The sequence below is a fragment of the Macaca fascicularis genome, chromosome 10 (assembly GCF_037993035.2).
Source record: "Macaca fascicularis isolate 582-1 chromosome 10, T2T-MFA8v1.1".
NCBI lineage: Eukaryota > Metazoa > Chordata > Mammalia > Primates > Cercopithecidae > Macaca > Macaca fascicularis.
Genome location: NC_088384.1, coordinates 9680246 through 9708063, shown reverse-complemented (window position 1 = coordinate 9708063; position 27818 = coordinate 9680246). Strand labels below are relative to the sequence as shown.

General features: G+C 60.1%; 3 protein-coding genes across 8 annotated transcripts in view; 1 reads left to right on the top strand and 2 right to left on the bottom strand.

Annotated features, from left to right (window-relative positions):
• SREBF2 (sterol regulatory element binding transcription factor 2) overlaps nucleotides 1–7341 on the top strand; it is an 80188-nt gene extending 72847 nt beyond the window's left edge. For both annotated transcript variants that reach the window (XM_065522083.1, XM_065522084.2), the window contains exons 16-19: nucleotides 24–192; nucleotides 2649–2834; nucleotides 4931–5042; nucleotides 5489–7341. In XM_065522083.1, the coding sequence (XP_065378155.1) occupies nucleotides 24–192; nucleotides 2649–2834; nucleotides 4931–5042; nucleotides 5489–5709 (688 nt within the window). In that variant the 3' untranslated portion in view covers nucleotides 5710–7341. The remainder of the gene's footprint in view (nucleotides 1–23; nucleotides 193–2648; nucleotides 2835–4930; nucleotides 5043–5488) is intronic.
• A 2149-nt stretch (nucleotides 7342–9490) lies between these two features.
• Nucleotides 9491–15029, bottom strand: SHISA8 (shisa family member 8). Of its 3 annotated transcripts, none has more exons than XR_012418682.1 (4): nucleotides 14093–15029; nucleotides 11139–11272; nucleotides 10342–10798; nucleotides 9491–10093 (listed from the first exon to the last, which is right to left on the bottom strand). XR_012418682.1 is itself a non-coding variant. In XM_045363531.3 (4 exons), exons 1-4 carry the CDS (start codon nucleotides 14620–14622, stop codon nucleotides 9708–9710), a joined length of 1482 nt encoding a protein of 493 aa, XP_045219466.2. In that variant the 5' UTR covers nucleotides 14623–15029; the 3' UTR covers nucleotides 9491–9707. The 3 variants fall into 3 exon arrangements, 2 of the variants coding, with proteins under 2 accessions (XP_045219466.2, XP_045219467.2); XM_045363531.3 differs by having other exon boundaries at nucleotides 10342–10773; XM_045363532.3 differs by having other exon boundaries at nucleotides 10342–10653.
• An 8784-nt stretch (nucleotides 15030–23813) lies between these two features.
• Nucleotides 23814–27140, bottom strand: TNFRSF13C (TNF receptor superfamily member 13C). 3 transcript variants are annotated; one of them, XM_065522081.2, is made up of 3 exons: nucleotides 26975–27140; nucleotides 26429–26749; nucleotides 23814–25879 (listed from the first exon to the last, which is right to left on the bottom strand). In XM_065522081.2, exons 1-3 carry the CDS (start codon nucleotides 27108–27110, stop codon nucleotides 25698–25700), a joined length of 639 nt encoding a protein of 212 aa, XP_065378153.1. In that variant the 5' UTR covers nucleotides 27111–27140; the 3' UTR covers nucleotides 23814–25697. The 3 variants fall into 3 exon arrangements, with proteins under 3 accessions (XP_065378153.1, XP_045219464.2, XP_065378154.1); XM_045363529.3 differs by having other exon boundaries at nucleotides 26429–26668; XM_065522082.2 differs by having other exon boundaries at nucleotides 26429–26665.
• Nucleotides 27141–27818: the final 678 nt, after the last annotated feature.

Below are 27818 nucleotides of genomic sequence, written 5' to 3'. Positions count from 1 at the left end.
TCAACTCCCTATCACTGCTGCAGGAGCCCCCTGGTGAAGGCCGTCTTCCATGCCTGCAGAGCCATGCATGCTTCACTCCCTGGGAAAGCAGATGGGCAGCAGAGTTCCTTCTGCCATTGCGAGAGGGCCAGCGGCCACCTATGGAGCAGCCTCAACGTCAGCGGGACCACCTCTGACCCTGCCCTCAACCACGTGAGTGGGGCCTGAGCTGGCCCTGGGGGAGGTGCTCTGCACTGGTTTATGAGAACACTCCCACTCACCTCATGCTGACCCCGAAAGTGGGGCCATCCAAGAGACACAGAAACCAGGACAGCAGCCCCCTTTCAAAAAAAGTTACAGCCTATTGGCCTAGGTGGACTGCCTTTTCAGCCTCTGAGGCAAGCCTGTTTCTACCTGCACCTTTCTTAGGCTCCCAGAGTCCCAGGTCCTGCTGGCCCATAGCCTCTGTAAATCCAGGTACACCCCAGCTGTCCAGGGGTTCACCCTGCATTTGCTCCAGCAGTTTGCATGACTTCCCAGGCCTCTGCAGGCAGCCTTGGAGTGGACCCCTGCCCCCTTGGGCACACAAACAGAGCCAAAGACCACCCTGGGCACCTCCCTGGCTGGCTGTACACCTCCTGGCGGGCAGCTGCGGTGCATTGTAGTTGCATTGCATGTTCTGGTGGTACCCATGCAATGTTTCCACAGTGCATTACAGAGGCCTGCCTGGCCCTCGAGAGCCTGCCCATCGTGCCCTGACCGAAGGCCCGATCACTTGGGGGAGGGGATCCTGATAGAGGGCACTGCTGCCACTGTTGGGACCTAAGTCACAGCCATCCCAGGAAACAGAGGAGGGCACCCAGCTGGAAGTGGAGCATCACCTGGTCTCCTGAGGAACATGTCCTTAACTCCACAGTAGGAGGGACAGGGAGAGTCCTAGAGATTCAGATTCTCAGCCACTCCCTGGGGTTTGGTCTCAGCTGGCTAGGCTAGTACTTCAAGCTAGATATTGTCAGTGGACCTGGGCACTGGGAAGAACCCAGGACAGCGTGCCAGCCCCTATAGGGACAGGCAGTGTGCAGAAAAGGCCCCAAGTGGCTGGGCGCAGTGGCTCACACCTGTAATCCCAGCACTTTGGGAAGCTGAGGTGGGCAGATACCTGAGGTCAGGAGTTCCGAGACCAGCCTGGCCAACATGGTGAAACCCCTTTTGTACTAAAAATACAAAAATTAACCAGGTGTGGTGGCATATATCTGTAATCCCAGCTACTCAGGAGGCTGAGGCAGAAGAATTGCTTGAACCCGGGAGGTAGAGGTTGCGGTGAGCCAAGATCGTGCCACTGCACTCCAGCCTGGGTAACAGAGCGAGACTCCATCTTTTAAAAAATACGGGGTGGGGGGCAAATGCCCTGGGCTGCCAAGACCAAAGGCAGATGGCGAGCCACATCTCAGCTTCTCTTTCGGGCTTTCCATTAGTCTCTTCCATATTTATCTTCATGAGAGAACCAAACAGTACAGGCTCAGTTTGGGGAATGAGAGGCTTGCAGCCACCCTTTGGACCGGGGTTCCTTGATAGCAGCTCTGTGGTAGGAGAGTGAGCTTAGAAGACGAGCCCATGCAGCCTGATGGCCCTCAGAGGGCAGAATCCAGCCATAGGCTTGCTGCCTCCGTGTCCACAGGCACTCCTGCAGCATGCACAGCTTAGAAGCGCCAGGTTTTGTTTGAGGAGAGGGATCCTTATCCACGTCCCCTTGAAGCACACAACAGCCAGAAAACAGTGTAGGCAAGGATCAAGGTCTCGTGCCGGGACAGGGCAGGGTCTTCCCCAGGCCCAGTGTCTTGGGAAGGAGGAAAGCCAGGGCTAGGTGAGATGAGGCTTGGCCTGAGGGAGTTCATCTGGACCGGCGGGCTACTTGCGGCCCATCTCAACAAGGACTCGCTGCTCCTCACTGCTTGGTGTCGTGCTGGTGTGCCATTGCAAGCCAGGTGGGCAGCCTAGCCCCGTAGGTAGTGGGCGGAGAGTATGCATGGCCCACATGCAGTACCTTCTCATATGACACAGCAGCCCTGTGGTGGTGCCATTTCCATTTTTTTGGATGAAGAAACAGAGAGACTAAGTCCTATGCCAGGGTCATGTAGCTAGTAAGTGGCAGAGCCAGGTCAGTCAGCCTAGTCCCCAAGCACTAAACCATTCTGTGGTTGTCTTCTGAGACACCTGTCTTCCTCTCCCCCTCCTCCTCCTCCTTCCCCCAGCCCCATCTCCAAGCTCTGTTGCCACTTCAGGCTTTTCCTTGGCACCTAGTGGGTATCTCAGCCTCCTAGCCAGCCATGGTGGAGCTCCCATGGGGTGGGAGAACCTGGGTTTGATTTTTGCCCCTGCCACCTGCCTGTGCTGTGTCCCTTATACAAGCTGCTGTCCCTGTCAGAGCCTTGCTTTCTCACCTGCAGAATGGAGAGGGCTTGTCTCCCACCTCCTGGGGCTGTGGAAGGGACTGGTTCTCCCCTGAGCTGTTCCCTCACGTCCTGCGGAGTTCGCCAGGCTCTGGGGCTCTCCACTTCCTCCCAGAGCTGCTGAGTGTTGGTCTTGGGGGAAGCCTGGTAGGTGCTGGGATCCTTGCCTCAGGGATGGGCCAGTCACCTGTTCCCCCTTTCTCGTGGCTGACCCCACAGGTGGTCCAGCTGCTCACCTGTGACCTGCTACTGTCGCTACGGACAACGCTCTGGCAAAAGCAGGCCAGTGCCAGCCAGGCTGTGGGAGAGACCTACCATGCATCAGGCGCTGAACTGGCGGGCTTCCAGCGGGACCTGGGCAGCCTGCGCAGGCTGGCACACAGCTTCCGCCCAGCGTACCGCAAGGTGAGGCCCAGCTGGCTGGTGGGGCAGGGCAGATTGGAGCCTGTGGGGCCTGAGCCCAGAACCCAGCATGGGCACCAGCGCATGGTGGTGGAGTTGGCCCTCTGAGGTCAGCCTGGTGACCTGTCGAGCACCTGCTTGGCTCATGCCCAACACTGGGCTAGGCGCCATGTGTCCCTGTGTTCAGCACACGTTGGTTGAGTGCCTGCTATGTGCCTGGCCCCGGAGCTCAGCAGGGAGCAGGCCACACTTTGCCGCCACAGACAGGGGCCAGCAGGGAGCTGTGCCTCCCCAGGCACATGCTGAGTGGGAGGGCTCTGAGGGCAATGGCGGCAAGTCAGGGCTCCTGGCCCGGTCCCAAGCTCCGCTTTGACTTTCATAACTGTTGGCAAAGTGACAATTTCTCTAGAACCGCACTTAAAGGGAAATTCACTCTCTTTTTCATAGTAAGTAGAGGCTTCGGTTCTGCTGCTGGGTAACATCCTCTTGGCAGTGGCCACATGATCTGAACTAAGTCAGAGGAAAGGTCTATGACTGGGCTTGCCGGGCTCCAGCCATTTCCATTTTTGTTTATTTTTATTGCTACATAATTTATTCAACATATTTGTACCTGTATTTTTTTCTAAAAATTTGTGTGAGATGACTCAGAAGTGTCATTGAGGGGGCACAGGCTGGGCTGGAAGGAGACGGCCTCAGAGCGAGGCTGCTGCCGTGGAGCCTGATATTCAGCCCCCACACCCATCACCCTGAGGTTCTGTGGGACCCACACGGTTGCACTGGGCCGCTGTGTGCAGCGAGCCAAGACAGACACAGCAGACAGTATCATCAGAGAGCCATTCCTTACTATGGAAAAGAAGGCATGTACCCCAAGGCCTGGGGTGGTACCCCTGCCTCCTGGAGCCCCCTCTGGTCAGCCCTCCGGTCTGCTTACAGCATGGCTGGCAACAATGGCCTTTTTTTTTTTTTTTTTTAATTAGATGGAGTCTTGCTGTGTGCCCCAGGCTGGTCTCAAACCCCTAGCCTCAAGCTATCCTCCTGCCTCCACCTCCCAAAGTGCTGGGATTACAGGTGTGAGCCACCTCGCCTGGTCCAAAGGCCTCCTCTTAAATACCATTTCCATTCTGCTTCTCCCTGCTGAGAGCCCATCAGTGGCTCCCCATTGCCTACCAGGACCAGAATCCACTTGGCAGCACTGAAGACCCTCCCTGAAGACTGAGATATAAAGGCATCAAAAAGAGCTTGAGATTTTAAGAAATGGCAGACCTCGGCCGGGCGCGGTGGCTCAAGCCTGTAATCCCAGCACTTTGGGAGGCCGAGACGGGCGGATCACGAGGTCAGGAGATCGAGACCATCCTGGCTAACACAGTGAAACCCCGTCTCTACTAAAAAATACAAAAAACTAGCCGGGCGAGGTGGCGGGCGCCTGTAGTCCCACCTACTCGGGAGGCTGAGGCAGGAGAATGGCGTAAACCCGGGAGGCGGAGCTTGCAGTGAGCTGAGATCCGGCCACTGCACTCCATCCAGCCTGGGCGACAGAGCGAGACTCCGTCTCAAAAAAAAAAAAAAAAGAAATGGCAGACCTCGGCCTTGCCCTTCACCCACCAGTGGCTCATACCTAAGCGCTGCAGACTTTACCTGCACACCTCTAGACTCTGTTCCTTTCTAAAGATACAGAAAGAGGATACCAAACCTCTCTGGTACCAGCCCAACTGTCCCTCCTCACCCCTCTGTCCCTGTCACACCTGTCCTTTTGTCAAACTTGAAGCAGCCTCCAGGGCCTTGGGGCTTCACCCAGGACACTTGTCTGCCAGCCCCACAAGGTACATCCAGGGCTTTCTTGTCACCAGTTGGGAAAAGCAGGCCTTTTGCCTCTCTCGCCTCTCGCCTCTCGTCCTGCTCCTGCTGTTCAGCCAGGTTTCCAGCCTGGCTCACGGTCAGAGTAGGGGACAACAAAGTACACTTTTCAGGGGTGAGCAAGGCAAGTTGGTGTGGGAAGGGATGTTATCAGGTGGCAGGCGAGATGGCTCAGGGAGAACTACCCTGGGCATAGACAGGTGGGGACCAGGGGTATGAGGGATGTCACCCCGGCGCCTCCCCAGGTGTTCCTGCACGAAGCGACTGTGCGCCTGATGGCAGGAGCCAGCCCCACCCGCACCCACCAGCTGCTGGAACACAGCCTGCGGCGGCGCACCACACAGAGCGCCAAGCACGGTGAGTCCACCACTCCCCAGCTCACAGGCTGGGCTGGGCCCTAACCCCTGGGAAGAGAGGAGGGAAGGGGCCAGCCCAACTCCCACACCTGGCAGCGGTGCCCAGCACACCTCGCCTGAGAATGAAAGAAGCCTGGGGCCGCCCTTGGTGGGCTGCAGGGGTTGGGGTGGTCATGGGTCATGCTCTGCTCAGGGAAGGAGGGTTGGGGTGGCGTCCCCACACAGGCGCACGCATCGAGCCAGGTCATGTGGGTCCATCTCAGTCCCACCATGGGCTGGCTGTGAGAGGCTGGACAAATCCACTTCTTTTCCATGGATTGGGTGGGGCAGCAGACCCCACCTCCCAGGATGGGTGTCAGTGTTCAGTGAATGAGTCCAGGTAACGCCAAGGAACAGCACCGGCTTCATGGCAGACTCTCGGTTCTGACACACATCTCCTTCCCACAGGAGAGGTGGATGCCTGGCCTGGCCAGCGAGAGCGGGCCACCGCCATCCTGCTGGCGTGCCGCCACCTGCCCCTCTCCTTCCTCTCCTCCCCGGGCCAGCGGGCAGTGCTACTGGCCGAGGCTGCCCGCACCCTGGAGAAGGTGGGTGACCGGCGCTCCTGCAACGACTGCCAGCAGATGATTGTCAAGCTGGGTGGTGGCACTGCTATTGCCGCCTCCTGACCACCAGGCTCAGCCCACCCCTCCACTTCTCTCTCGGTTCCTCTCTCCCCCAGCATCCTCCCGCTGAGAGAGGTGGGGAGGAGCCTTGTCATCTTAGCTGTCACCTGCCGAGGCTTCTGGGCCACCTCAGGCCAGCAGGCCCCTGGGCAGAGCCCCTTAAAGCTGCTGTCACTAGATGCCCATGGTCCAGGGCCTGGTGGGCATAAGAGGAAAGGTAGCAGGGCAGAAACTGGGCAGCTCTGACTTGATAGCAGCAGGGGGAGCTCCCAAGCTGCCAAGCCCCTGCCTCCAGCCTTCCTGAGTTTCTCTCTCCTGAACCCTACTCTCTCCTTTTTGCTTCCTCAGTTTTTATCAGGCTTCCTCTGGGGGACAGCAGTCTCTGAGCACCAGGGAGCAGTTGCCCTCAGGCCCGTGCCCGGCATGCCCTCCCCCCTTTTTATACCAATGTTTTCTACCAGTGTGCTTGGGTTTGCCATGATGCGAGGCTGAGTTGCTGTAGCGTCTTGATTCTCTCCCTGGGTCTACGTTCCCTCCCCTGTGGCTGGCTGAGCCTGCTCATTGTTTTTCCTTTTATTACACAGGACAGCCAGGGGAGGAGGGGGCCCAGCCCTGGGAGGCTGGTGGGAGGCAGGGGGTAGGCCTGCAGATGGATGAAATAATGTCAGCATTTTTTAATTTTTTTAAAAAATAAATGGTATCTTATTTAATTGTCCTGTTCCTTCCCACTCCCCGCCTCCTAGGATGTCAGCCCAAGCTCAGGTTGGGCCCAGGGAGCTGGGAGAAATGAAGCCCCCCATTGGTACTGGGGACCAGGTGCCTTCAGCATGGCTTCTAGGTTCCCTCCTCCCCTACCCCAGCTCCCACTTCCACAGTACAGACTGTCCCCAACTTAACAATGGTTCACCTTCAACCATGTTTCAACTTTACAGTTGGTCTGTTGGGGTATTAAATGAATTTTTTACTTATGATATTTTCGTTTATGATGGGTTTATCAGGAAGTAACCCCATGGTAAGTTGCATATCTGTATATTTTTATCACTAATTCTTGACCCAAAAATAAACCAGGGCGGCAAGGACCAACCCCTAATCCCTCCCCAGCGGCAAGCCCTTCTTTTCAGAGTGGGCAGAGGGTTGCCTATGGTGGGCACTAGGAATGAGGTCCCCTGCCTTGATGTGTGTCCTAGGAGAAAAAGTCCTACTTTTCTGGACCCCCTGGTGCAGCACCTCCCAGAGACTGTTTCTCCCAGGGCCTCCTGAGTGACAAGGGTCCTGCCTCCCTGTGCCTCGTCCTCAGGCTGGTTGTAGCAGAGGATGGGCAGGTGCCCCAGCACAGACTGGGGGGTGCTCACAACAGGGCCACCTCGATGCAGGCTGGAATGTTGTCCCTGGGGTGTGCTTGGACCCCACCTGCTTGCTTTTTCTCCTGCCCCTCCCCTACTCTCACTGTAATTTATGGACCCTGCCCACCTGCGTGTCGTGTGTATGTCCTGTGCCTTTTCTCACTGTTGTTTGGGGGTGGGAGAGGGTGGTTTTTCACTGAAAAGGGGGATACACCTATGGCTTCTTTGATGTTCAATCAGTCACCGTGTCCCAGACATAGGTTATTCAATAAACACAGATTGGTACCACCCAGCACAAGGTGTGTGAGGGTCTGTAGTGCGACTGCTGTGGTGTCCAGCCAAGGGGCTGCGTGACTTGGCAGGCAGTGGGCCAGGGACTGAGGGCAGCCCCCCAACTGCTGAGAGGGCCCCTGGCCTCAGTCTAATGGGCCTCCCTTGCCCACCTTCTGTGCGGTGCCTGGCACACCCTCCAGCCTGGGATAAAAGGGCTGTGGGTGGCACTTCAGGGGTCACAGGTCACTGTATCCAGGTTCCAGCTTGTTCCCTGGATGTAATGCTGGCTGGCTGACAGATTTGGGGTGCTGACCATCTCCCCCACTGGGTAAGCTGCTCTTTAGTTTCTCCCTCCCTAAAGGCAGTGACCCTCTGAGCCAGGAGGCTCACTGGCCCACAAGTCAGATCCAAGTCCAGGTCCCATGCTTCCCAGCTGGGTCACCTTGGGCAGGACCTGGCCTCAGTCTCCACTTCCACTTGTGCAGAATTGGGAAGCCAAGCCCAGCCATGAACTGCAGCTCCACAGGCTTGTGTGCCAGGACTGAGTGATGGGATGCAAGTTTACAGCAAGTGTCTTGTGTGGCTGGTGAGGCCAGGCTTGGCGTAAGCCACACCAGGGGGAGGACCACAGCCTGGGATGGGCCTCATCACAAGAGGAGTCAGGATGGGACTGAGCATGGGGCTGAATCTCTTCAGCTATGAGCCACGTCCTTCTCTGAAGGGTAGTCACAGCAGGCTACACTGCCCTGAGGAGCAGAACAGCCCGGTGAGGCCCAGTTGCTGGTCCCGTGCATGGCTCCATCATTTTCAGGGATGGCCACTGCCCACAGCCTGGGCCTGGCTCCACTGGGATGGAGATCCGGGGCCCTAGGGACTGAGAATGGGCAGGGGGGATTGCCCACGCAGCACAGCCCAGCCACGGGGTGTGTCATGTGTTGGGGGGCAGGGGATGGGAGGTGGGGTGAGAAGGAACCAGATTCCTTTGTGATTCTGTGTAGGCACCATGACTCAGCCCCCACCCTCCTCCTCCAGCTCTGCACAGCTGTGGGACTGGGGCAGGACCGTGGGCCCAGGGCTCTGTCCTGGTGCTTCTAGGCCTTGGTTTCCTTAACAGCCTAAAGGGACAGGGAGGGACCCTTCAAGTGGCAGGAGCGGAGACCAGACCTGGTGGGTTCTGGGGCCTTGGGGCAGCCCAGCCAGCAGAAGGAAAGCTCCAGACTGTTTATATATACCCTGGGAACAGGGAACCCTCCCTCCCAGCCAAACTGCCTGTTCCTTGCCATTCCAGCCGATTCACAGCAATCCAGGAGGGTCCTAACCTGGGAGTCTGCTGGGTGACCTTGGGCAAGCTGCTTAGGTCTCAAAACCCGAATTTCCTCCTCTGTAAAGACACACCTCCCTTGAGGCTCTTGTGAATTTCATGAGAAAGGCCAACAAATGGTGGCCATTGTTCTTGAAACAGTACACCACACTTCAGGTACTCAGGAGGGAAACAGACCCGCCTGGGTGGCTTTGCTGAGGTCACACACCTTAACCAGCCACAGCCCTGGCCCCCAGCCTCCCCAGCGTTACCTGGCACAGAGGAGCTCTGTGGATGGTGCACGCAGGCTGCTAGCAGTGCTCTGGGCCACAGCCAGGTGCCGCAAGCCCTCCCGAAGGGGCACTGCCAGGGCCCCTGCTCCAGCTTTTCCCCCATTTCCTTCAGAGAAGCTCCTGGGAGGAGGCGCCCCCAACCGGAGCACCAGATGTCCACACAGCCCACACCCATTAAGGGGGGGTTGCCCGGGGCCAATCTGGCCAAGCGACCTGCAGGCCAGGGGCCGGCCCACAGCCAGTGGTCAGTGAGCATCAGCCAGGTTCAGCTAACTCAAGCCGCAGAGTGGCGGCTGGAGGGGCCTCCTCTTCAGTACAGGGTATGGACCCCCAACTGGGTCTCTGGCCCAACAGCCCTCTCTCCTGTGCCTGGGCCTTTGCACAGGAAGTCTAACTGTTCCCTCTCCCAGGGCTCTCACTGGCGTGGGCATTAACCCTGACATTCAACCCTGGCCACCCTCTCCAGCCACTTCCCCCTGGCTCCGGCCAGCGCACTGGAGCAGTCCTCCACCCTTTGCACTCGTGTGCCCTCTACCTGCACTGCCATCTGTCCAGTCAATGACCAATGCTGCCTCGCAGCCACGCTGAGGCGTCTTTATTCTCAGGGGCAGGAACCACAAAAAAGGGCATATGTACAAGACGAACCCACCGCCTGCGGGCTCCAAGACACCAGTGCCGTTGAGGCAGACAGAAGAGCTGACCTTAAGGCCGGCGCTCCTCTCCCTGTGGCCTGGGGCTCCAACGGGCAGACGAGGGCCCCAGCCCATGCCTCGAGGGGACCGCGGCCCTGCTTCACACGGTGACCTCGGTCTTGCTGTTGGTCCTTAGGTACCGGGACCCGCGGCCCGCGCTGCGGTAAAGGCCGGGGGGGTGCGGGCTGAAGGTCTCGGGCATCTTCTCCACGCTGAACTGGCGCCGGGCCGCGTGACCGGGCCGCCGAGGTACCTGGAAGGCCTGAGCCGTCGGGTGGCGGAGCGGGGCGGTCCGGGCCGGGCGACCGGCTGTCCAGGCGGCATAGGGGCCCCGCGCAGCAGGGGGCGCGTAGCCCGGTGGGGCCCAGGGGCAGGCGTCCAGGGGCGCAGGCAAGTCCGGGGCGGGACGCGGGGCCCCCGCCTGGGTTTGCCGCGGGGACGGCTCGAGGGCGGGAAAACGCTGGCAGAAGTCCCGCGGGCCGGCCTCTGCGGGGACAGGGCAGGGAAGAGTCATGCCGCGCCGAGCACCCAAGCTCCGGACCAGACAAGGGGTCCTGGCTGGAGACCGGGCCGGGGCGGGCCGGGGGCGGGGCCCGCTGGGGCGCGGGAGCCGATTGGCCGAGCGGCGGGCGCGCGAAACTGGGAATTTGGCGCTGGGAGCTGGGGCCCTGCGCCTCGAAGTCCCTGAGCTATTGCGCCCGGGTGCCCTGGCGCCGCCCGCACCCGCCACTCACCTGCGGCCTTCAGCGCGGCTGCCTTGAACGTGGCGTACTTGGCGTAGTCGGGCTGCAGTGTCAAGCTGCAGCCACCCTGCAGCCGCGGGCCGCGCGGGGGTCCCAGAGCGGCTGACCCCAGGGGCGCCTTGTTGAGGCGCTTCTTGTCTGGAGCGAGGAGTGAGACGCGGCTCGGCCCGATACCCCGGGTTACTCCGCCCTCGCTGTCACCTCTCCGCAGCCCTCTCCCTGAGGCCGTTCGGTGAGAACCTGGGGGACCGTTCTCCCGGCGAGGCTGCGAGCCAAGCCTGTCTTCGCGGCAGCCTCCAGCGCCTGGAACAGGGCCTGGCTCCGAGTCACGCGCAGCGGCGGCGGCAGCCAGCCCGGGGGGTGCCACCCTCATGAACGGCTCGCCCGGAGGCGACGCTCGAGCCAGGCGCGGAGTCCTGGGACCTGCTCCCGCCGAGATGGGGGATGTCTGAGGAACAGAACCCAGACGGGGCGTGGGGGCTGCCAAGCCTGCCTGCCTCTCGAGAGACCCAGGGGGAGGCTCCGGAGCCGGAGCCTCAGATCACAGGCCCGGCCAGCAAATCCTGCATCTGGAACCTTCCTCACACATCACAGTACCCCAGTCTCGAGGCCACAGGACCCGTGGGGGGTCTCTCTCCATCCCTGGGAGCTGGCTGGCCGGTCGGGCCCCTCACCCGCAGAGGCCGCGGCTCATTTCCACCGGGGAAGCCTCCACGCCCCAGCCGAGGGACCCCCTCTCAGCCTCTCACGCCCCTCCGCGTGCTCAGCCCCGCCCGCCACCGACTCACCTGAGCTGTAGTGGGGGGAGCCCCGGGGGAGGCCGTCCCCCATCTGCACCTGGACACAGCCACCCAGGGGCGGGCCCAGGCTGGGAGGCAATGGCTCCTGGGGGCCCGGCTGCTTCAGAAGCTCCGTCAGCGCCCTGCAGGGACAGCGGTCAGAGGTGACCCTCTCAGTCTCCTACCTCATCAAAAGCCAGCCCCCGCCATCACCGTCTCACCGTGTGGCCCTGGGCAGTTCTTTCAGCCTCTCCAGGCCTTCCTCTCCAGTGCTCGAAGTCACACACGAGCTTCCCCTCCCAGGCAGTATCTGCCAGCCTCACCTGTGGCCCCAAGACCCTTGCTTCCCAGAGCAGGTCAGGAAACTCTAATGAGGCTCCCCTCCCCTCCCCTCCCTGGAGGCCACTCTCCGGAACCTTCCCCAGGTGAGCCTCCCCTCCCAATGCAAGCTTTCTCTGCTTTCCTGCCTCTCCTCCCAAAAAAACTGCTACTCATTCTTCAGACCCCATTAGCGGCCTCCTCCAGGAATCCTCTATTTATTTATTTTTTATTTATTTATTTATTTTTGAAGCAGAGTCTCGCTCTGTTGCCCAGACTGGAGTGCAATGGTGCAATCTCGGCTCACTGCAACCTCCAACTCCCCAGTTCAGCAATTCTCCAGTCTCAGCTTCCCGAGTAGTTGGGATTATAAGGTGCCTGCCACCACACCTGGCTAAATTTTGTATTTTTATTAGAGATGGGGTTTCACCATGCTGGCCAGGCTGGTCTCCAACTCCTCCAGTCTCGGCCTCCTTGGCATAGTCGGGCTGCAGCGTCTACTTGTAATCCCAAAGTGCTGGGATTACAAGTGTGAGCCACCGCACCGGCCCAGGATGCCTTATTTACCTGCCTGCGTAACTGCCCCTGCAGCTGTGGCTTCTGCTGGGACCTGGGATAAAGCTGCCATCCCAGGCATGAAGGATAGATGGATGAGGGAAAGGGGATGCTGGGAGACCCCCTGGTGGCAGCCCAGGACCCACAGGCTTGGGCAGCCACCTCCCTGGACCCATCACCCAGCCCCCACCCAGCTGTGATGTGACAGTGTCTGTGCAGCCCAGCTGCCTTCAGAACCCGGAACCCATGATTTTCTCCTACTCAGCCTGACTCTGCTTCTGGGGCTGGAGCCTCAAATGGCTGATTTGTGAAGGGCATTCAGGAGGCAGGACACCAGGGATGGCCAAGGTTTGGCTTCAGGTTTGGTGGCAGGGTCTGAAATCATCCTAGTACCTGCCTGGGCTGACCTTCCTGCCCTGCCCACCCCCAGCGGCTCACCTCTGTGGTCTCATCTCTGGGCAAGCACCGCCAGCTCCTCTCTCCCCGACAGCTGAGTAACCTCCACGCTTTTGGGCCTTTGCACAAACTCTTTCCAGATGCCCCCCACCCAAGCCCTCTGAGAAGCCTTCCCTGGCCTTCAGCCCCAACACAGCAGAATGAAGGGTGAGAATCAAGGGGAGGGCAGGGACTCAGGACATACCCACACACGAGCCTATGCTCCATTCCAGGTCTCCCCAGCAGAGAAAAGGGAGTCAGGGGCCATGGGAGCCTGAAGCCCAGAAAGGAGAAGGGACTGGCCTACACCACACAGCACAGCATGGGTGGGCGCCGCCTTCCTGAGGCATCACCAAACCTGCTGTCCCATCCCCAGCAGGTGCAGGGAGTTCAGGATGAACATGTCAGCTGGGCTGCCGCAGTCACCCCTCACCATCATGGCCCTCAGTTCCTTTTTCCCCGCCCCTGTCAAAGACATACCCAGGCCTCTTCCGTGCTACCCTAACCCATAATGAAGGGCCCCCAAATTTGGGCAGCCCAGCCCCTACCCCTGCAGCATCCAGAAGCCAGGCCAGGAGGCTTCACCTCCTGAAGGCAGTGCAGGAGCTGAGGGTAGAGGCCAGGGTGCCAGCCCGAGCTTCACCCTATAGCTCTCTGGGAGAAAGTGGGCACTGTGGTTTGGGGAGCGAGGGGTGCTGGAGTGCCAAGGAAGCCCTCACTCCCTGCCTCTGAGGCCCAGGAGGGGGAAGCGTCCACATCTGGCCCACCAGGGCATGAAGGCTTCTCTATGGTCACTTCTAAATACCAGCCTGTCATATTCGGTGTCAGCCGCCCACAGACCCAAAGGGTGCTGGGACCTGGTGGATGAGGGCACAGGCCCCAGGGCATGGGGGTTGCTGGGGGCATGTGAGTGCCACGTGTGGCATGTGGGTGGGAGTTTCAGGGTCAGGACATATAGAGTCCCAGAGTCCTCGTTCCAACCGAGGAAGGGGACCTGGACCCTGTAGTGCCCACTTCACACAAAGCTCAGAATGCAGCAAGCACCTGTCCTGGCCTCAGCAACACACGACTGTGTTCCAGAGTCCCCCTTCTACGCAGAGGGAGCCCTGACCTTCACCTGGGAGCTGTGGCATGGGGTGAGTGGGGGGAGGCCTCTGAAACCCAAGGAGGGAAGGGCAGCCCTGAGTCGCAGCTATGGGGGCAGGGGAGAGGTGGGAGGTGGAAAAGGGGAGGGAAGAGTGGGGAGAAGCAGGAGATGGGCACCCAGAGAGCCAAGCGCCCCTTCCTTTCCCTGTGCCCAAGACGCCCGGTCACCCTCCTGGCCAGCGGCGCCCCTTACCCTGGACAGTGACCCGGTGCTCTCTGTCCAAGGCTACCTGCCCCCCTCAAGCCTCCCCGCCCTCCAGAGGCTACTTGAGCAGGGAAAGGCGGTGCGGCGCCCAGCACGGGCGGGCGGAAGGTCAAGGGAAGTCAGGGCGGTGTCCGGTGTCTCCCTGATGAACTGGGGAGGGGGGGAGCGGGGGGAGACGGAAACAGGAAAACCCAGAGAAGGGGCCTGCTGGGAGGACCAGCGCTTCGAGAGAGGCGGGAAGGATCAGCCGGCAGGGAGAGCAGTCCGAGGAGCGGGCGGGGGTCCATGGGAGGCGCGCGCTCACCTGGTTACGGTGCGCCGCGCGCGCGGGCTGTGCGCCCTCTCCAGGCCCAGGCGCGCCCCGATGCCGGCCAGCACCAGCAGCGCGGCGACGCCGCACACCGCGTAGACGGCCGTGTGGCTGCGCTCGCGGCCCGGGTCCCGGGGCGCTGCGGTGTCGCGGGCGCGGGCGGGCGGCCGGCCTGTCTGGACCCAGGCCGGCGTGTCGTAGTTGGAGCAGCGGCTCTGGTCGAGGCGCCGCGGCCCGTCGTGGCAGCAGAAGCGGTAGCCGCACGTGCCGCAGCAGAAGCTGTAGGCGCCGGAGCTGCAGTTGAAGGGCGGGTCCCACTGACCCATCACGTCGTAGTAACCGCGGCAGCGGTCGCCCCCCGCCGGGGCTGTAGTGCCCGGCGTCGCAGGACCCTGCGCCTCCGGGGCCCCCGCGCGGCCCGACGGCGGCCGCGCCAGGAGCAACGCGAGCTGAAGCGCGAGCGCGAGCCGGAGCCCGGGCGGAAGGCGGCCGCCGAGCAGTCCCCGCGCCCCGGCCCGCGCCATCGGGCCCGCGCCTCCCGCTACTGCGCCCGGTGCATGGCCGGGCGCCGCGGCTCCCTCCGACTCGGCTCCTCCGCTTCCTCAGGGATCGCGCTGGCTCCCGGCTCACGCCGCCTCGGCTGTCCGCCTCCTCTGGGGACCCCAGCCCCGAGTGGGCTGGGTCTGGGGCTCCGAGGCTGCACCTCCGGTGGGCGCGTCCTCCGCCCAGGTTCACCTCGGACCCGAGCTGCCCCGTCCGCGTCCTGGGATCTTCCCCGGGCGGGGCAGCGGGTCCTCGCTTGCGCGCGGCCCCCGGCTTCTCCCCGGTCCGGCAGGTGTGCAGGTCTTGGCCCTAGTGGAGGCCGCGCCGGGGCCGCGGGTCGCCCGACTCCGCTACCTTCCCGCCGCCTGCTCCGTACAGCCCGCGCTCTGGCTCCGGCTCCGGCTCCGGCTCCCGCTCGGGCTCGGCGCGGGCTCGGGCGGGCGGGGGAGGGAGAGGAGGGAGGGCGGGAGGGAGGCAGAGCCAGGGGAGGAGCGCGGCTGCCGCGAGGGGCGAGGGGGGCAGCAGGGCCCGCGCAGCTGGGGGGGGTCCCACAGGGGACCCCCCTCCAAAGACTGCGCCGAAACATTCCTCGGAACTGGGCGCTCGAAGGGAATCAGCTCTAGGGCCCGCGACTAGAGCATTCCTGTCTTACAGGTGGGGAAACCTGTACCTTACAGGCGCGGAGGTCAAAGCAGCCCGGAATTGCCCTGGGACGAGCAGGACCAGCCTCTCACCTCCTTCCCGTCCTCTCTGTCCGTTCTGATCATAACATAAGAAGAGCCCCTTCCCCTCTCGGCGCCTCTATTTTCCCACCTGTCAAATGGGAAGGACTTCCCCTGGCAGCGCCGCTTCAGAGGGCCAAGGATTTACCCCGCGGCGCGAGCCCAGTTCCAGAACCTCTCGAACGCTGGACTGGGGTCCAGGGATGTCCCCATCCCCTCGTCGATGGGCACAGCCTGGCTGATGCACTTCCGCGATCTGCTCCCTCCCCAGGTGTGAGGAGAGGGGGATTGGGCTCGCCCCTGCCCTGGAAAAGGAAAGCCTGGAAGAGGAAGACCTCCGCCCTGCGCCGACCCGCAGGTCCTTTCACAAACCGAGGGGTAGGGTGTGGGAGCCCTAAGGAGCCCGGACCTGGTCCCAGCAGGCCCAGTGGTGTTTTCGGGGTTGAGTTGAACGGGAGAAGGTGCTGGTGCCGGGCTTCTCCCTGCCTCAGTATCTCATCTTAACATCAAAAACTCTTCTTGGAGGGCAGACTCATAATCTGCCCCTTCCAGGAGGTAGGGGTCGATATGGAACCTCCCTCTGTCCAGACGGAAACAGCAGGAGGGCAAGGACTGGGCGCGCAATTGACCCAGTGTGCAGCTCAGGCCTCTGAACGATAGGACTCCAGCGCCTAGTTTCTGTGAGATGAAGCATTTGGGGCTCCCTAGGGTCCCTCCTGGTACCCTTTCCATCCATCCTTCACTCAGGAACTGGGATCAGCTTATGAAAGTGGAGAAGCTCGGGGAGAAGAAGAGGAAGGATTTACATTTTAAGGAGGATCAAGTCTGTTGCCTGACAGGAGGGGCTGACAGGCTAATTTCAGGTATTAATGGGTTCAGACAGGAAGAGGAGGTAACCTTCCCCCTCAGAGCTTCTCCTTGTGCCCTGGCCAAAGACAGCCTGTTCCCCCCACCTACACACACACGTGTGCACACACACCTACACACACTTCCCATCCAGTCCTGAAAATGCGCCCTCATTAAAGGACTCCTTATTACCAGTTTAGAAGAAAAACACAGATGAACAAAGGAATTAAATGAAATTGTTTTAATCCCATGGCCAGAGACAACCACACTAAAATATGCCACACTTTACATCTGGATTGCAACTGGTTTGTAGTTTACTTTTTGCCATCCTTAAACTTTTCGTTTGGCTGGGGGCAGTGGCTCACGCCTGTAATCCCAGCACTTTGGGAGGCTGAGGCAGGTGGATCATGAGGTCAGGAGTTGGAGACCAGCCTGACCAACACAGTGAAACCGCACCTCTACTAAAAATACAAAAATTGCACTCCAGCCTGGGCAATAGATTGAGACTGTCTTAAAAAAAAAAAAGAAAAAGAAACTTCTCATTTGTGATTCTTCTCAGAGCTTCTGAGCTCTACTTTCTGGAACGTCCTTTCCTGCTTCCTTAGGTGGCATTCCTAGAAATGGAATCCGTGGCACAACCCGCACTGCTGGTATTGAAGTCCCCACCGCCCTCTGCCCACTGCCCTGGAGGCTGCAGGGGCTCTGAGGGGGGCCACTTCTCCTACCTTTCCCACCAATTGCTGAGCACTGGGTTGAAAGAGGCTTGTCTCTGCCCCCTTGGAACTGGGGACTCTTCCAAGTTAGGGTGACCCTGCTGGGTCAGAGCAAGTCTCCCAGTGCTCCCCCTTTCTGGACCCCCTCCTGCCCCCACTCTTCTGGTACTGGGTGCTTTCCTCATGTTGACCCCTTCAGGCCTTCAAATACATGTACATAGTGACAGCCATTTGTCCCATGAAGGAAGTGGATTCCAGCCCCTCCCAGTGACTGATGTCCAACCCCCAACACCCCCCCCATACACACTCACACACACATGCCTTCCTCCCCGTCTCAATCTGATGCAGTGGTCGGTCAGCAGCCATAGGTAACCACAACTACTGGGTCTGTGCCAGGCACTGGATACCCTCTCCTCTCCATGGGAACACCTGGCCGCAGGGAGTGAGTGGAGCAGGAAAAGGCAGCTGCGAACACAGAGCCCAGCTGACCCTGACTGGCTGAGTCCTGGGATCTGATTGCCCATTCAGCTGACACTGCCCCAGGTGCCTGGCCATGTGCTGGGCGAGGGGATCTGGAGACAGAGCAGCCCAGCCGAGGAGTGACCCCTTTGCCCTGAACCCCAGGGTCTCTCACCCCATCAAGGCTCCAGGGCACCCACCCCTTATCTCTTCTGCCTGCCCCCCTCCACTACCACCAAGCCTGTGTCACCAAAATTCATCCATTGATCCAGGCTTAAAATAACCCCTGGCATCTGCAGTGAGCCCCGCGGGGCGGGCAGAGGAGCTGAGTCCCTGCTCCTGAAGGGCACCCGCCCCGCCCCCAGCTCCCAATGTTGGCAGCTCGAGTGTACGGGTGTCTGCGCGTGCTTGGGTGAAAGCAAGAGTGTGCATGTCCAGGGCTAGCATGACTATGAGGGCCCTCCCTGCACGGTGGGCATGCGTGTGCACACATGTGTGTCACACACATGCTCCTGTGCACAAACGGCCTTCCTCCATGTCTAGCCCTCACCTGGTGCTCAGTTCTGGCTTGGGAAGGCTGGGGGTCCTGAAAGGTGTGGACATGACAACCAGCTTGTGCTGGGCCTCAATGTCTCCATATTAGATGGTTGGTGACCAGTCTGCCAGCTCTGCTGAGCCCTGGGAAAGGTTTGGGATTTCCTAGAGAGAAACTCAAGACTCAGAGAGAGGAAGTGACTTGCTGTGACTGGCACACAGCCAGGAAGGGCAGGGTCTGGCCTGGAACCTGCACTATGAACCCTCAATCCACATTGTGGCCAGTTCAGCACACCCAGGAAGCACTCCTACCCCACGACAGGGCCCTCGCCAACACCTGACCCAGGCTCACCTACCCCCTGCCTGGACATCAGGCTGCCCTCTCTTCCTGGAATCCCTTTCCAGCCCCACATGCCCAGAGTTTCTAGGTTTTATTTATTTATTTATTTATTTAATTTATTTTTTTGAGACGGAGTATCCCTCTGTTGCCCAGGCTGGAGTGCAGTGGTGTGATCTCGGCTCACTGCAACCTCTGCCTCCTGGATTCAACCAATTCTCCTGCCTCAGCCTCCCGAGTAGCTGGGATTTATAGGGACCTGCCACCATGCCTGGTTAATTTTTGTTTTGTTTTGTTTTGTTTTGTTTTGTTTTGAGATAGAGTCTCACACTGTCGCCCAGGCTAGAATGCAGTGGCTCGATCTTGGCTCACTCCAACCTCTGCCTCCCGGATTCAAGCGATTCTCCTGCCTCAGCCTCTCGAGGAGCTGGGATTACTGATGCACACCACCACACCTGGCTAATTTTTGTAATTTTTAGTAGAGACAGGGTTTCACCATATTGATCAGGCTCGTCGTGAACTCCTGACCTCAGGTGATCCGCCTGCCTCGGCCTCCCAAAGTTCTGGGATTACAGGCGTGAGCCACCAGGCCTGGCCTAATTTTTGTATTTTTAGTAGAGACAGGGTTTCAGCATGTTGGCAGGGCGGCTCTGGAACTCCTGACCTCAAATAATCGGCCCACTTTGACTTCCCAAAGTGCTGGGATTACAAGTGCGAGCCACTGCGCCCAGCCTTTATCCTTTATTTTGGAGCCAGGCTGACAGGGTTGGAATTCCTGCTCTCCAGGGCCATTCAACCTTTCTAGGCCTCAGTTTTGTCATCTGCAAGATGGGCTACCGGCATTTCGGCAGGGTTACAGGGAGAAGCAGTGGGCCCCAGACAGGAAATACCCAGGTACATGTGGCCTGGTGGGAGTTCCCACTGAAGCCAGGCTGAGAAGACCATGACCGCGGATGCCACCCACAAGCCTCCAAGGCCTCGTTCCTAAGCTAATTTCACTTCCATTTCCTCAATGATGCAGTTACCCAAAAAGCAGAGGTTCTTGGGGGACTCTGGGCTCCCTGCTGGTGCAAATGCCGGTACCAGGAGGGGTCTGGAGGGAGGGCCCACGGCTGTCTTTGTCTCCCGCGAGGCAACTCTGACTCAGGCTCCAGCTGCCCGTGGGAGGGAAGGGGCGCCCGGGCTCCTGAGGTCGCCAGGGAGCGGCGAGACTGGGGGGCTGCGAGCTGGGGCTCGGCCCCCCAACCCGATGCCCCCGACACCGTCTCCCCCGCCCGCACACCGCCGTGCCTCAGGATCAGCACTTTAGCTGTCACAGGTAGTCGCTCTGCCTGAACGCTCCCACGCGCTCCCCCTTCAGGACCCTCCAAAGCCCTCAGTGTACGTGCGAATCCGGAGCGGACACCGAGACCTTAGCGCGGGAACCAAGACAGGGCAGAGCTCCGCGGAGGCCACAGCGCGTGCATGGGGACAGGTGCGCCCTTCCTGCCAGTCCCCCTGCTCCTGGGTCGCAGTTTCGGGCGGAGGCGTCTCGCGTCCTCTCCCCTGAGCCTCGCCCTTCAGTCGGGGCCGTGGGCCGCATCCAGGCCCCCAGGGCTCGGGATGCGCCTGAGGAGACGGACTCCCGAGGGCGCAGAGGTCGGGAGCCCTAAGCAGGTGCCCTTGGCCTTGGTCCTGCCCCTTATCCGGTCCCACGCTTTTTCCGCGCCCCTTGGCCTTGACCCCACCCCTTCGGCATGCCTCTGGCCCCGCCCCTTTCCGGCCACCTTGAGACTTGGGGGTCCCTCAGCCCCGCCTCTCTTCTTGACCCCGCCCCTCGGCCGCACCCCGCCCCCAGTCCCCGCCCCACGCCCAAACCGCCCGGGGCCGGTGGTGGCCGGGGCTGACTGCAGGAGCGGCTCAGAGACTCGCCCGCCCCGGAGTCCCTGGATTCGGGCCTGGATCTTAGATTATCCGCAGTCTAGGGGAGTGGAGAGATGCCCAAGGTTCACCTGGGTCTCGGGACCCCAGTAGCGTCCCTCCCCCCGTACCCCACGCCAACCACTGAGCGCCCGTCTGAGTCCCGGGAGGAAAGCGCAGCGGCGGGGAACACTGGCACCTCTTTCCTCCCGGTTGCTCCCTGACTCTGCCCGCTATTCCGCTATTTGGGGCAGTCGTTTCTACCGCACCCCCATTCTCTCCCCCCGCCCCCCGGGGTCATGAGGGCAGGACTAGGCCTGCTCACACTTCCCTGCTGGGGGCGTTCCCTGGCCCTGGCAGGGGTCCCTCTGTCCCTACATGCCACATGACCTCTTTAATCTTCAAGGACAGCTGGGTGGCCCTCAAAAGCCGCATTTTGCAGATGGGAAGAGGGGCCCAGAAAGTTGAGGCCCAGGGAGGTACTACCAGCTTGTAGGGATAGTGCCGTGTTGTGCCATCCCTGCTGAAACGAAGGTGAGGGGCCTTCCTCCCTGGCCTCACCAGCTGGGCTCCTCAACCCCTCCCGGAGCCCCCAGCCTCTGGCTACCAGGCAGGAAGTGAAAGGGGCCTGCGGGAAGCCCCAGGAGGAAGCGAGACTTCAGCCAGCCCTGCCCCCACTGGCCAGGGTCCTGGGGACCTGGTTGAAATCAGACCCTCCTTCAGGAAAAGCTGGCCCGAAACACAGGCTCAGAGAGGGGCCTTTTCCCTTCCATTCCCACCCTGAAAACGGCCCTTCCAGAGTCTGTCTGGGATCCCTCTTACCGAAAAGAGAGACCAGATAGGGAGAAAATCTGAGTAGTGATGAAACCAAGAGGTGGGGCCTGGCATCAGTCCCCGAATTCTCCGCTCCCAAGGAGGGTGTCCGGGTCAATGACCTTCTGCTGGGCAGGCATGCCGGCCAGGCGTGGGAACCCAGGTTTCACCCAGCTCCACCACCCACCTGTTGTATCTTGGGCTGGATCCCGTTACCTCACAGGGCCTCTCTTTTCCTATCTGCAAACTGGACCATATAGTCACTGCTCGTGGATGTGAAATGGTCTAGATTTGCAGGAGAAAAAATGGACCAACAGGGAACTTTAAAAAGGTCAAGGCTGGCAGGGTGGAGGCGGTTCTCACGCCTGTCATCCCAGCACTGTGGGAGGCCAGGCGGGCGGATCACCTGAGGTCAGAAGTTCGAGACCAGCCTGGCCAACATGGAGAAACCCTGTCTGTACTAAAAGTACAAAATTAGCCGGGTGTGGTGCCGCATGCCTGTAATCCCAGCTACTTAGGAGGCTGAGGCAGGAGAATCACTTGAACCCAGGAGGTGGAAGTTGCAGTGAGCCGAGATTGCACTATTGCACTCCAGCCTGGGCAACAAGAGTGAAAATCCATCTCAAAAAAAAAAAAAAAAAGTCAAGGCCTTTGGCACAACAACTGTGCTGGGAAACAGAGACCCCTGCCCAGGACCATGTAGAAGGAGGCCATCTTGGCCACAACAGCAAAAACCAAAGTATCCAAATGCCCGGGTAGAAAACCTTACCATGTTGAAAACTTTATTGTGAAGTATTTAAAGAGAGAAAAACTTACCAAATATTAATATGATGGTCAAGACATGAATTGGTATGTATAGAATGATTACAATTATATAGAAAAATATACCACACACTCGAGGCCTGGGGTTACTGGACACGGGTCATGTCTGCCCTGACTACATCATGGATTCCGGTCCAGAACTTCCAGATTGTCTACAAAACGCCCATCTTCATTCTTTTCATTCAAAAAAATTTAAGCAAACACAAACACCCCACCCTCCTCCTCCAGGTACTCTTATAAAGATCAGATGAGGGATCGATGTGGCGGCTCTGGGTCTCAGTTTCCTCATCTGTGAAATGCATATGAGAATTATCTAAGGTTCTTTCCTGTCCTTCTCTGGGGACCACAGGCTGGGAGGAGAACCTTGCATCCAACCGCTCATTTTTCAGAAGACAAAACTAAGAACTCAGGGGAAACTTCCTACTGGCTGGCAGGGCCAGAGAGATGACCAAGGTTTGCATGTCTGGGCCCCAGAGGGGTTTCACCCACCCTCGGGGTTTTCACCTGCTGAGCTAACCCTAGCTGTAGCAAAAGATGGGGTGGGAGATGGGGTTGTCCAGGAGAAGATGGGGTGGGAGACGGGGTGGCCAGGAGAAGATGGGGTAGGAGGTGGGGGAACCAAGAGAAGATGGGGTGGGAGACAGGGTGTCCAGGAGAAGATGGGGTGGGAGACGGGGTGGCCAGGAGAAGATGGGGTGGGAGACGGGGTGGCCAGGAGAAGATGGGGTGGGAGACGGGGTGGCCAGGAGAAGATGGGGTGGGAGACGGGGTGTCCAGGAGAAGATGGGGTGGGAGACGGGGTGTCCAGGAGAAGATGGGGTGGGAGACGGGGTGTCCAGGAGAAGATGGGGTGGGAGACGGGGTGGCCAGGAGAAGATGGGGTGGGAGACGGGGTGTCCAGGAGAAGATGGGGTGGGAGACGGGGTGTCCAGGAGAAGATGGGGTGGGAGACGGGGTGGCCAGGGGAAGATGGGGTGGGAGACGGGGTGGCCAGGAGAAGATGGGGTGGGAGACGGGGTGGCCAGGAGAAGATGGGGTGGGAGACGGGGTGGCCAGGAGAAGATGGGGTGGGAGACGGGGTGGCCAGGAGAAGATGGGGTGGGAGACGGGGTGGCCAGGAGAAGATGGGGTGGGAGACGGGGTGGCCAGGAGAAGATGGGGTGGGAGACGGGGTGGCCAGGAGAAGATGGGGTGGGAGACGGGGTGGCCAGGAGAAGATGGGGTGGGAGACGGGGTGGCCAGGAGAAGATGGGGTGGGAGACGGGGTGGCCAGGAGAAGATGGGGTGGGAGACGGGGTGGCCAGGAGAAGATGGGGTGGGAGGTGGGGTGGCCAGGAGAAGATGGGGTGGGAGGTGGGGTGGCCAGGAGAAAATGGGGTGGGACATAGGGTGGCCAGGAGCAGCTCAGACTCCCCCAACCCCAGATGGAAGGGGAGTGGATGGCTGGGCCCATGTGGGCCTGACCCCACCAACCCTCTCCCATACCTACTGCTTGTCACTTGACCTCACCCTGTCACCTGGCTCCCTGGGGGCAGGGGCATCTGAGATGGGTTCACGGAGCGAGTAGCCAGGCAGAGACCTGGATGCAAGTGGCCACTGTCTTCTGAGTTGGGCACACAACAGGTCCTTGGGACAGGAAGCACTGAGTCCAGAGGCCTGGCAAGGGATAGGAGGGGCAGGAGAAGCAGGGGTCTACAGGCAGCTCTGGTGGCAGCTCAGGGGGAAGCAGGCAGAAAACATCTGATGCATGGAACAGAACATGCCCAGGGTCCACGAGTGGAAAGACAGTGCCCAGAACTCCACCTTCTGACTCTTAGTCCAGTGCTCCCTTCCAAAGATGCCAAGCTGCAACAAGTTCCAAGGAAGCTGCCCAGGGTGGAGTCCAGCTCCGGAGGTTCTGACCCTGTGCAGGAGGGCAGGCAGGAGGCGGCTGACGGGGGGTGCACAGTGTCATCCAGGAGTGCAGAGACGGTCTTGTCCCCAGGCCCCAGAGCAAGGAACAGCTTGGGGCTGTAAGAGGAGGGAGCAGCTTCCACTGTGACAGTGGGTGCCCAGGGGACTGGCACAGGATGGCCAAATGAACCCAGCACTGGGAGGCCAGTGCTTCAGGGGAACAAGCCAGAGAGAGAAGGGAGTTCAAGGAACCTCATGTCCACCTGGTTCAAGGTCACAGGCCTGCCCTGGCCTCTACACAAAGGAGCCTCCTGTAGGTCCCAGCCCTTCCGTGTATATGGCTGAACATGCTGTGTCTTGGAGCAGCTGGAACCTCAGGTGGACCCTGAGAGAGCTGCCTGCCAATATGTTCCTTCAGCTTGAGTATGGAGTCCAGCCTTGGAGGCTGCACATCTCCTCTCAAATGCAGGCTTGTGGCTCTAGAAGCTACCACTGTGGTCAAAATGGCATCTTAGGTTCTGGCAGATTGGGCCAATCTCAGGGGTTGACCCTGGGGTACAGATACCTGACAATCAGCAAAATCCAGTTCAATCTTTTCTCCTTTGTTATTTCTTTAAATAATCTTGTACTAAATCCCAAAGCAAGCAAACCCATGAACTGATTATGCACTGCCACCATTTGCATCAGTTTAAAAGCAGGACGGCTCTGAGGGCAGGTATTAAAGAAATAGCAGGCCGGGCGCGGTGGCTCAAGCCTGTAATCCCAGCACTTTGGGAGGCCGAGACGGGCGGATCACGAGGTCAGGAGATTGAGACCGTCCTGGCTAACACGGTGAAACCCCGTCTCTACTAAAAAAATACAAAAAACTAGCCGGGCGAGGTGGCGGGCACCTGTAGTCCCAGCTACTCGGGAGGCTGAGGCAGGAGAATGGCGTGAACCCGGGAGGCGGAGCTTGCAGTGAGCTGAGATCTGGCCACTGCACTCCAGCCTGGGGGACTGAGCGAGACTCCATCTCAAAAAAAAAAAAAAAAAAAGAAATAGCGGCCAGGCCCAGTGCCTCATGCCTATAATCCCAGCCCTTTGGGGAGGACTGCCTGAGGCTAGGAATTTGAGACTGGCCTGGGCAACATATCCAGACCTGTCTTTAAAAAAAAAAAAAAAAAAAAAAAGATTAGCTGGGCAAGGTGGAGCACCTGTAGTCGCAGCTACTCAGGAGGCTGAAGCAGAAAGATCGCTTGAGCCCAGGCTGCAATGTACTGGGGACCCATCATTGCACTCCAGCCTGGGTGATACAGCAAGACCGTGTCTCAAACAAAACAAAACAAAACAAAACAAAACAAGACCAGGTGCGGTGGCTCATGCCTGTAATCCCAGCACTTTGGGAAGACGAAGAGGGCAAATCACGAGGTCAGGAAATCGAGACCATCCTGGCCAATGTGGTGAAATCCCGTCTCTACTAAAAATACAAAAATTAGCTGACTGTGGTGGTGCATGCCTGCAATCCCAGCTATTCAGGAGGTTGAGGCAGGAGAATCGCTTGAACCAAGGAGTTGGAGGTTTCAGTGAGGTGAGATCATGCCACTGCACTCCAGCCTGGCGACAGAGCAAGACTCGTCTCAAAAAATAAAAAAATCAAACAAACACAAAAAACTACCCAGCTACAAATTAGGCATCCTCCCACTTGGTCCTTTTTCAGACTCATTTTGGCTTAATGGTGCCTTCCCCATTTTAAAAGCGGTCTCTTACTCATAGTGCCCCAGCCTTTTGAAGGCACAGGAACAGGAGCTGGGCTACCACCTTCAAGGGCTGTCAAAGATGGTGTGGTCTGAAGCCAAAGGTGAGCACACCAAACTCCATGGGGGCTGAACGCTGTGGTCTGTAGTGTCTGTGCTTCTGCAGGGTTAGCCTGGTCCCAGAAAGAGGGCATGTGCATGCTGGAGTGAAGAGCAAAATTTGATTTCCAAGACCCTGGCAGGGGTCCAGAGGGAGGGCAGGGGCCACCTCCTGCCGGCTCCCTGCTACTGTTGCTCAGGGCCGGCCGTCTTGGTGGTCACCAGTTCAGTGGAGCCCAGCTCTGTGGCTGGCACAGGGACACTGTGGCCAGGTGGGGTGGTTCCTGGGTCTTCCCCAGGAGGAGGCCAGGCAGGAGCTGCGGCATCAGAGATTCCCGGAGACAGAATGATGACCTTGTCCAGGGGTTCTGGGGCAGGGCAGAGGGGATAGAGGCTCGGTACTGGGTCACAGCCTTCTCTCCCTCCCCTAGAAGACTCCTCTGGAGGGGCAGTACTCCGTCAAATGAAGCCCACTGCAGGGTGGGGAGGGGTGGCACATGGCTGACCCTGAGTTCAGAGGCCTGGCCAGTGGGGAGCTGGCAGGGCAGGGAGTTGGGGAGCTGGGGCTGTCTGGCAAACCCTGCAGGGATTTATGGGGGAATCAAGCTCCGTTAGACTCCCAAAGGGCAGGACAGGCTCCTCCTTCAGACGGGGCCCCCTTCCCGCGAACTGTCTCTTCCTCACACTGGGGTATGGCAGGGCAGAGCTGTTCCTGGCTCCGACCAGGGTCTCAGGCGCAGGACTATGTCTCCGTCCCCAGCCTGAGCTCCTCAGAGCAAACTCTTTTCCGCTCTCTGTCTCCGTTTCCCCTTACAGCCCTTCACTACTCCCAGGGGCCATGCATCACCCCCTAGGCCGTCCCGACACCCCAGCCCCTGTGCCCCGCTCGGACTGGTTCCGCTACACACGGAACTCACCGTCCTTGTCCTTGTCTCCGTCGGGGGCCTCTGCGGAGGACGCGCCGCGAAGCCGCCGCTGTCGCCGCCTCCAGCTCACCAGGCCCACCAGGACCAGCGCCAGGACCAGTGCCAGGCCCAGCAGCGCGGGGGCGCCGAAGAGCAGCCCGGGTAGGGACAGCGCCGCCTCGCCGGCCCCCGCGCCCACCGACTCTTGCGGCTGCAGCGCCGTCCTGGGCGCAGGGCTGCTGGCCGGGGCTGCTGCGGGAGGGGACAGGGAGGGAGGGCAGGGGGCCGAGGGGAGGGAGGAGCGGGGACGGGGAGGGGCGGAGGGGGGCGAGGCTGGCCGGGGAGGGGAGGGACAGCCGGGGGGGGGCGGTGGACAAGGGGAGGGAGAGAGGCGGCGGTGAGGGCCGCGCGGTGATGGCGGGCCCCTCCAGGCCCTGCCCACAGGGTCCTTTCAGCCCTCGGCGCCCCCAGGGGTCGGGGCTCTGCCTTCGCCGTGGCGGTCGGGGCCCCGTCCTCCCCGCGGCTGCCGGCGCCGCGCGCCCGGTGGGTCCTCCTTACCCGGTTTCGGCCGCGGCGTGCGCAGGAGTCCGCAGGCCACGCAGTGCCGGACCAGCAGGTCGAAGCACTCGGCCGGGACGCAGGGCGTGGGGGCTGGCGCGTCCCTGCCCCGCAGGCTCCGGGGCCCTCGCTTCATGGTGCCGGCGCCTCCGCACAAGTGGGGACTGAGGCTGAGTGGGCCTCCGGGGCCCTCGGGGAGGAAGCGGGGAGGCGGGGGGAACACTCTGCCCTGCCCTGCCCCCGCCTGCTGGGTGGGACCGAGCTCTCCTGGGGCCCCCCTTTCTTTGTTTCTTTCTTTCTTTTCTTTTTTTTTTTTTTTTTTGAGATGGAGTCTCGCTCTGTTGCCCAGGCTGGAGTGCAATGGCGCGATATCGGCTCACTGCAAGCTCTGCCTCCCAGGTTCGAGCAATTAGCTGCCTCAGCCTCCTGAGTAGCTGGGATTGTAGGCGCCCACCGCCACGCCCGGCTAATTTTTGTATTTTTAGTAGAGATGGGGTTTCACCATCTTGGCCAGGCTGGTTTTGAACTCCTGACCTCGTGATCCACCCGCCTCGGCCTCCCAAAGTGCTGGGATTATAGGCGTGAGCCACCGCGCCGGGCCTGGCCTCTCTTTCTTCCTATGGTTCCCCAGTTCAGTCACTCAACCAGCACCACCTGGGTGGGCCCTCTGCTGGGTGCTGGGACCGTCTGGGGGCAGACCAGAGCCTCCTCTTGGGTAGGGAGGTGGATGGAGCCAGGACACAGACCGTGAGTGGTTCCTCTGCTCCCTCTAGCCAAGGCTGCTCCATGACCTCGGATGCTTCCCCACTATCTCTCCCACCCCATTTATCTCCGCTTCTAGGGA

Excerpts from the sequence above, each read along its gene's own strand:
- SHISA8 (XM_045363531.3), bottom strand. The coding sequence starts at position 14,622 with ATGGCGCGGGCCGGGGCGCGGGGACTGCTCGGCGGCCGCCTTCCGCCC. Across the intron at positions 10,774-11,138 it reads CTCCCCCCACTACAGCTCAG|GTCCCAGGACTCCGCGCCTG; the intron begins GTGAGTCGGTGG and ends CGGCGGGAGCAG. Across the intron at positions 10,094-10,341 it reads AGCCGCGCTGAAGGCCGCAG|AGGCCGGCCCGCGGGACTTC; the intron begins GTGAGTGGCGGG and ends CTGTCCCCGCAG.
- TNFRSF13C (XM_065522081.2), bottom strand. The coding sequence starts at position 27,110 with ATGAAGCGAGGGCCCCGGAGCCTGCGGGGCAGGGACGCGCCAGCCCCC. Across the intron at positions 26,750-26,974 it reads CACGCCGCGGCCGAAACCGG|CCTCGCCCCCCTCCGCCCCT; the intron begins GTAAGGAGGACC and ends CTCCCCGGCCAG. Across the intron at positions 25,880-26,428 it reads CGGAGACAAGGACAAGGACG|AACCCCTGGACAAGGTCATC; the intron begins GTGAGTTCCGTG and ends GCCCTGCCCCAG.